The 8,215-nt window shown below is 50.8% G+C and overlaps 1 protein-coding gene across 1 annotated transcript in view; it reads left to right on the forward strand.

Annotated features, from left to right (window-relative positions):
- LOC147016250 (uncharacterized) overlaps positions 1 to 6,862 on the forward strand; it is an 8,485-nt gene extending 1,623 nt beyond the window's left edge. Inside the window, exons 1-2 of the mRNA XM_085844818.1 lie at positions 1 to 445; positions 4,173 to 6,862. The exon at positions 1 to 445 is cut by the window's left edge and continues 1,623 nt beyond it. Coding sequence (XP_085700944.1) covers positions 4,409 to 5,494 — 1,086 coding nt within the window. The 5' untranslated portion in view covers positions 1 to 445; positions 4,173 to 4,408 and the 3' untranslated portion in view covers positions 5,495 to 6,862. The remainder of the gene's footprint in view (positions 446 to 4,172) is intronic.
- Positions 6,863 to 8,215: the final 1,353 nt, after the last annotated feature.

Consider the following 8,215-nt stretch of genomic DNA (forward strand, 5'->3'; position numbering starts at 1 on the left):
GATTTGGAAATGCACGTCATGTTCAGCTCTTCCTCTTCGTCTTAATTTTCAAAACAAAGTTGGGCTTAAATTGGGTTTCCTCAAGCAACTATAACTACATATGACTTCATGGAATCTATATAATTTAATTTCAACCTACATGAAATCAGAGTTAAAATAAACAAAAAAACCCACTTTATTTGCTTTTCCTAACCACCATCTGGATTCTGTTTATTCTGACACATTGATGAAAAATATTATATTCAAACCTACTATTTTTTTTTTTTTTTTTTGTTCTGTTTAATCTTACCCAGATACTTGGGAGTTTCTGGATCTGCTCGGTATCTGCCTCAGCAGACGAGTCCAGCACCGAGTCCTTACACACCACAGAGTCCTGGCTTCACTCCATATTCCACGTCACACCCTCCAGCATACAGCTCCAGCACCCAGCATTCTTTGCAGCATGGTAAGCTTCCAATAATTCACTACGCACAGGTATGAGAGTATCTAATATAGTGTGTGTGTGTATATATATATATATATATATATATATATATATATATATATATATATATATATATATATATATATATATATATATATATGTAATGTAATGTACAGGGTGTCCCAAAAGTCACCTGGGGATTTAGAAATTAAATATCATTTCTGTTTTTTTTTATAATTTGTTTTTGTTTTCTTTTCAGAATTTAGATTAACATTTGGAAATCACCCGTGGAAAAATTCACAACTGAACAAAGAACCAAAATCGTGGAATTTTATTTTAAATTTCATCGATCAATTATTCTCACCCAAAGAGCATACTGACTTCAGATTTCATGATTCGTCAATTGATTCAACGTTTTCAGCAATATGGGTCAGTAAGTGACTTGCCACGATCTGGAAGACCACATTCAGTCCATTTGCAGATTGATCGTGACCGTGGACTGGACAGTGTTCAAGAAGAACCAGGAACATCGATCCGTAGACGTTATGACCAGTTGGGGATGTCTCGGATGTCACTGTATCGCATTCGAAGAAACGATTTGCACCTGTATCCATACAAAGTGCAATTGCTGCAAAGTTGAAACCGACTGATCATCGACAACGCTTAAATTACTCAGTTCAAATTCAGAGGTTGGTCATTGAAGAAAACAAATTTGTTCATGAACTGATTATTATGAGTGATGAAGCTCATTTCCATTTGAACGGTTTTGTGAATAAGCAGAACTGCAGGTTCTGGGGATTAGAGAATCCTCGGGCTATTCATCAATGTAAGTTGCATCCTCTAAAATGCACTGTCTGGTGTGGTGTAACGTCAGAAAGGATTATCGGCACTTATTTTTTTGAAAATGAGGATGGCAGTGCAACGATGGTCATTTGTGAGCGGTATCGAGCCATGCTCGAGAATTTTGTGCATCCTGTAGTGAAGGATAAACCTGAGATGTGGTTTCAACAAGATGGAGCCACTGCCCACACGGCACAAGCCACGGTGGAGCTTCTAAGGCAAATTTTTGGACACCAAATAATTTCGCGAAATTCAGAAATTTCTTGGCCATCACGTTCTCCTGATTTGACGCCTCTCGATTATTTTCTTTGGGGTGACCTAAAGGAGCGTGTATGCATCAATAAGCCCCATACAATTCAGCAGCTCAAGGACAACATCTGTGTCAATTTGAGGGCTGCAGCCAGAGTTATTGTCTGCTGTTATGGAAAATGCTGTCGAAAGAGTCTGTCTCTGTGAAGCCAAAAATGGAGGACATAAAGTTGCATCATTTTTCATAAATAAAGCAAATTTATCTCCATTTTGTAAATTTTCTTTTGATGTAAAAATAATCTTAAATGTTATTTTATTTCTAAATCCCTCGGTGACTTTTGGGACACCCTGTATATGTATGTGTATGTATATATATATATATATATATATATATATATATATATATATATATATATGTATGCATGTATATGTATATATATATATATGTATGCATGTATATGTATATATATATATATATATATCTATATATATATATATATATATATATATATATATATATATATATATATATATATATATATATATATATATATATATTGTTGTGGTTACCAAATTCGCAAACCACCATTCAGGTCCCTTAGGTGAGATATCTCGGTAAGTATATGTGTAGTTAGGCCCAAACCCGTTGTCTAGTGGGAATATATGTCATTTACGCGTGCTGCGACTCTTCAGGATAGCCGTTTTTCTTTTACTATCTTTATTTTGGACCAACCGCCATTGTTACCACCGCCAACCGCGTCTCAACAGTCATCACAACATCAACCACCCACCACAACGCCGCTTCACCACAACAGCCACGACCTTTCCCGTCACACCTCGCAACCGTCGCATCGCCACCGTTCTTGCGCCGCTTGTGGGTACCGGTATTGGACTCGTGCAGGGCGCGCGCCGAACAGCGTGTACAAAACCACGGATTTTCCGCTCCAAAAACGGATCAAAAACGACACACGCCCACTTTTGTTCCGTCCAATCGGTGAGCGAGGGGCGATTTGGCCCCGCCTCCAGGGCGTTGGAGGGCGGTCGCTATATGCAAATTCATGGATCAAAATGCATTCACGCCCACTTTTTCTCGGGCCAATGGGGAGCGAGGTGAAAGGTCGAAGGCAGGGGGTCAAAGGCGAAGCCACGGGGCTTATATAGGCGGCTGCGTTCGTCAGAAAAGGGTCGTCGTTGGTCGGTGGTTGTTGGTCGTCGTCGTCGTCGTGTGCGTTGGAGTCGGAGCGAAGAGGACGAAGCTGTGGAGAGGCGGCGAAGGCAGACAAGGGGGTGCTCGCGTCGTGCCGGGAGCTGCACACCAGGGAGGCCGACGGCGCGACCTGGTCGAGGTGGAGACGCTCGTCGCGGGACTCGAGACAGAGTAAAAATCCTCCTTTCCCCCGAGCATCAGCAACCCCCTCCTGTTTCCCCCCGCGCTGAGATAGTGCGACCAAGGGGGCCCCTTTTCCCACCCCCTACCAGACACTGTCCGCGAGGCCCGCGGAGTTGAGGCACCATCGCCGCTCCGCGTCTCATCATCAGACGGGTAGGCCCGACCCGGTCTCGGCCTCAGGCCCGCCTCATCCTTGAGGGTGTTCTTTTTCTTTTGCTTTGGGAATATGTGTTGTCGGCGCCGTCTGTGAAGTAGAATTGTATAAGTGTTGCCGTGTGCTCGGTAGTCGGATAGCTCTGCATTGTGTCTTTGCTTTTACATTTGCTTTTTGTGTAAAATTGAATTGTGTTTCTCTTCTTTTTCTATGTGCTTTTGGTGGAATTGTATATGTGTGCTTTCCGTTCATCGCGAATAAATGTGCTTTATTATTGAACTGTTCTCCCGCTTCGCTTCGTCTTTTCCTCTATTGAATCCCTATCTTACTTCACGTAAAGGGTTGGTAGTGGGCTGAATACGCCCGATAATTAATCGAACCGTCGAGGCCGACGATAACACCGCTCGGTTATCCCGATAGTACGGAACGGGTCGCTTAAGTGGCCCGTGTCCGAAGTCGACCTGCGGCGAGGTGCGATCGCCCGGTCTACCCTCCGTGTGGGTACTTAGGTAGGTCGAATTTGGCGAGCAACCCTATCCCACGCGGGGGCTGATTGGCTCGATCGCGGTGAGACCGAAAGGTCCACCCGTGACTGGTTCCCGGCGTTAGTCCGAGAGGGTCACGACTGGATTGTCCGTCCGGTGGGCGACGTGCCGCGATTCGAGTTACGTGGCCGTCAGCACGCCGGCGGGCGCGAATCCGTAACACTGGTGTCAGGTCGTGCGATACAAATCCATCGCCCTCCTCGCGGCACTGGTAACGGAGAACGGGAAAACGGGCTCTCCTGTCTCCGGCTAAATTCACGGGAATCGGTCCAGGGGTGAGAGAAGCGACCCCCGATTCCCTCCAAATTACGAGCGATTCAAATTAACCCTTTAAGAGAAGCAAGGTGGCGTCTCAAGGCGAGCGGGAGCCGGGGGTATTAGAAATGGATGTAGAATGTGTAGGATCCATGGCTCAGGATGAAATCCCCGTGCAGGAAATGTTGGTTGTACAGGAAAACGAACTCGCCCAACTGAACCCAGAGCCCGAAATGGGTGCGGCAGCGGCCGCGGTGTATGACACCTCCCCTCCCCCTCTCCACCAAAACCCTTCCCCAACCCCTGCCGAAACAGCTCACCCAAGCACACCCGACATGGCCCAGCTATTCGCCATGCTGGCGGCAATGACAGCGAGGATGGATGCGAATACACAAAAGATGGATGCGAATACACAACAAATGAACGAAAAGATGGATACAAATACAAATGAAGTGAAAACGACGATGGATGCGAATACACAGCAAATGAGGGAAGAAATGAAAGAGCTGCGGGGTGAGACGCAGAACATGGGCTGATGCCTGCAGGCGGGCATGAAGGCCGTGACCAGGGAGCTGGGAATGGCGACCCCACGTGTGGGAGCAAACGAGCTGGAAGGGGGTGCAACGGCTGACAGGCCCGCGGTGGAGGCGGGTAAAAAAATAATTCGGGGGGCGTGTTGGGCGAGGGTCGTGACAGAAGAATCGACGGTGACCAAAAGGGAAAAATTAAATGGGGAGACTAAAACGTGTGAGACGAGACACGAGGTGACGACAACAGAAACTCATAAATGTATAGAGACACGGGAGATAGAAAAAATAGAGGAAAGACTACACAATGAAGACGGGGTAAGTGACGCACACACACACACGGAGGTAGTGGAGGATAGTGAGGTTGAGCTCGCGGAGCGTGAAGGGACCCAGTGCGAGCACCTGGATGGCCTCCTCCAGGAACGAGGGGAGGGAGTCTGCCCCCTTGAGGCGAGTCACGACCAGGTGAGTTCGGTCGTGCTTTGCGAGGTTGAGAGGACGGGTGCTGTGAACAGGTGCACGGAGAGCTTGGGGGGTATAGAGGCCCCGGAGACCCTTGTGGGGACACGAATCCCCAGTGTGGTTGTCCCTGTGTGTGTGGTGCAAGGCGTGAGTGCGTCCCCGTGTGTGGAAGCGACCCCGTGTGTGAGTGGTGTGGTGGCGATGGTGCCGGAGTGCGTGCTTCCCAGCACGCCGTGTGTGGATGAGGCACCGCGGTTGAGTGCCCCCGCGTGTGTGGATGAGGCACGGAGTGTGAGTGAGGCACCGCGGGTGAGTGCCCCCGCGCAAGTGAATGGAGCACCACGTGTGAGTGGTATGGTTTGTGCAAGGGAGACCGTGTGTGTGAGAGAGTGGTATGTGAGGGAGATGTCGGTTGGCATGCGGGAGCACGCAGCCGCGTCTCCCGGTGTGAATGTAATGGTGTGGAGTGTGAGCGTCGTGACACGCAGGTGTGCGTGGGTCGAATGGCGACGACGGCGACATGTGAGGAAAGAAAGCCGAGTAGCGGCTGTAGCTGTTTCGGGGACCGTGCCGGGTTCACCCAGCAGTGAGCACGCGGTCCGTGCTGTGCAACGCACGAGACCACCACGTGCTCGCTTGCGAGAGTGAAGTCCCGGTCCGGAAACGCACGCGGTGGATTTGCCGATCCCGCGGACGGACTAAGTTTAGGCAGGATTACGGATTTGGACCGGACGGGTTCTCCACGCGGGCGTGTGTGTTACGCTCCAACGGGAAAAGCACATGTGTTCGCGTGGGGAACCCCTCGAGACGTGGGGCTTGTGTTTTTTTTTTATGCGCACGGTGACGTCATGGCTGCACGCGGGGTTGGAATCCGGCAGGAGGGGTATCCCTGCCGGATGGTACCGTCCAAGGAGGGACGAGGTACACGTGCAGCTGCATGACGTCACGGGCAGGTGCAAAGTGCGCGAGTTGCCGTGCTGGTGCTGCGCATGTAAAAAAAAAAAAAAAAAAAAAAAAAAAAAAAAAAAAAGCCTCACTTTCTGGTGCACAGGATTCCTGGGCAAGGGGTGGAAGACCCCCTTGACCAGGGGCACAGGATGGAAACTAGTTAGGGGGAAGGGTTAGCTTAGCTAGACCGACTCCATGGGGCAGGGGTAAGTCCTCATGGACTCTGTGGAATGGATTAGGTAGAGGGATTTAGTGAGCTTTAGGTTGGGAAATAAAATGATTTATTTGAGGACATGGGCAGACTTATGAATGTGTAGAGGGGACGTAGCTTAGCTACGTAGTGTTAAATGGAACGTGCTATAGTTTAAGGGACGACGTGGGAGCACGAGTTAGTTAGGGGATGCAGATAGAAGGATGGCAAGTTCAGCGGTGTGTGTGTTGAAGAGTTGGTGAGTTGTGAGGTGAGTACTTGGTGAGTGAGTGAGGCCAGCGGGTCTGTGTGAGTGGAGCGAATGGGGAATGCATGGTGCGATGAGTGATTGGGGGGAGGAGTGACTCCCGCCCAAGGGACCCCGGGGTCAGAGTAAATTGAGTTAGCTGGGTTAGTCAAATTGAAAAATGGAGGTCGTTTTGTTGTTGGTGGGAAAGTAGGCTCGAGACCCATTTGGAGGGGTGCAGGAGCCCTGTTGACGGGCTTGGGAGCGTGGCTGCAAAAGGTGAGTATCGCTGAGTGGGTACCCCGGGCACCAGGCTAGTCGGCCGTGGTAGGCCAAGGGCCCATGGGGGGCCGGGATAGCGTAGTGGGCACGGGTGCGCCTGCTTGGTGCGGGGGCCCGGGGCGCCATTAGCCGCGTGGGCAGTGTTGTGGGCACGGGTGACCCTCGGAAAGGGGCCCGGGAAGCCGGCCTGCCACGTGTGCGTTTCAGGGGAGGTGCCATGGGGGGCACTCCCCGGTGTTAGGGAGCTGGTAGGCTCGGAGGCAGTGTAGTGCCCGGGGGTGCCATAGCGGGAGATTCGGCAGAGGGTCGTGCCTGCCAAAGGGTGCCACGTGTCCCAGCCAGGAGACCGTGTGAGGGCACGGAGAGAAAATTTGGGGGGGGGGCGAGGCCCGAAATTGTGAGGACACCAACACAGGCGACGGGAATCTGGGTTGTTAGAACCAATAGTTTAAGCGAGAGGCGCTTGTTGAAAGCCCCGGGGTACTTTAACAGTTAAATGGTTTGGGTAGATTAGGAGATGTACCCCTCCGCACCATCCATCCCCTCGCTGTCATTGTGGGCCGCTGGACCCACTTTGGTTATAGATCGCCGAACTCTGGGGAGGCCATTCTGAGGCTTCGTTGGGCCTCAGCACAGGACGTTAGCTCTCCCTTATTCCCCTCCGGGAAGGGAACGTAGGGGTTGGGAGTAGGCTAGGTGACAGAATAGGTTAGCCGAACAAGGACGATAAAGGGGGTTAGGGGACGATTTATAGTGGGGAAGTAAAAATAAAAACAACAAAAAAATAAGTTGGGTCTAAATTGGGGTTTGACAAATTAAGGGAGTGGGTATGTACAGTGACAGGCAAAGGCGATAGGTTGGGAGGGAGACAGGTAGGTAGGTCCGAGCCCGCCTTCCAAGTGGCCAGCACCACCGCACTCCCTCCACCAACCTCCATTGAACGGCAAAGGCTGGCCAACTTCATCGGCTGGCCGTGTTTTGCTTCAAGGCGGAGGCCGGCCAACTTCATCGGCAGCTGTGTGCTGCAAGGCCTGTGCCGGCCAGTTCATCTGCTGGCTGTTTTTCTTCCAGGCCTGTGCCGGCCAGTTCGTCTGCCGGCTGTGTTTGCCTGCAGCGGCCTTCTTCTGCGGGCTGTGTTTGCCTGCTGCCTTTGCCATGCCATGCCCACTGCCCCTGTTCACCAGCCCCGTTCAATTTTTGCTTTGCCCCCCCCCCTGTTCATTTCCATGTGCGCCAGGATCCGCAAGGCAACAGTTTGCAAGCTGCAAGAACTGCCCTGTTGGCAGCTACAACACGGGCCTGCAGTGGCGGCCCGTGCACCGTGTTTGTGTTCATCCATCCATTCGTGTGCTCATTGCGTGTGCCACTTGAGCTGGCACGGAGACTGCGTTTGTGCAGCCCATGCACCGTTGTGGTTCACTGCGTTCAGTTCAAAAAGGAACGCCTTGGACTGCGTGTGAGCAGCCAGCCACGTTCCCTGTCACCTGCATTGTTTTGAGCCAGAGACTGCATGCGGGCAGCCTGGCTCCCTGCTAACTGCTTTCTTTTTGCAGAGTTCAGTGATCCTGGGCCATGGTTTAGTGTAAAATTTGTAAGTTAAGGTTAAGATGTACTGTACATATGAGTGCGCCCCCGGCATGTCTGTCTTAGCGCCGGCAATTTTATTTAAGTCGTCCGTGTGAGTGAGTTTGTTTAGGTAGTT

Source organism: Eptatretus burgeri, chromosome 11, assembly GCF_056783735.1.
Source record: "Eptatretus burgeri isolate ZD-2024b chromosome 11, Ebu_testis_v1, whole genome shotgun sequence".
Lineage (NCBI taxonomy): Eukaryota > Metazoa > Chordata > Myxini > Myxiniformes > Myxinidae > Eptatretus > Eptatretus burgeri.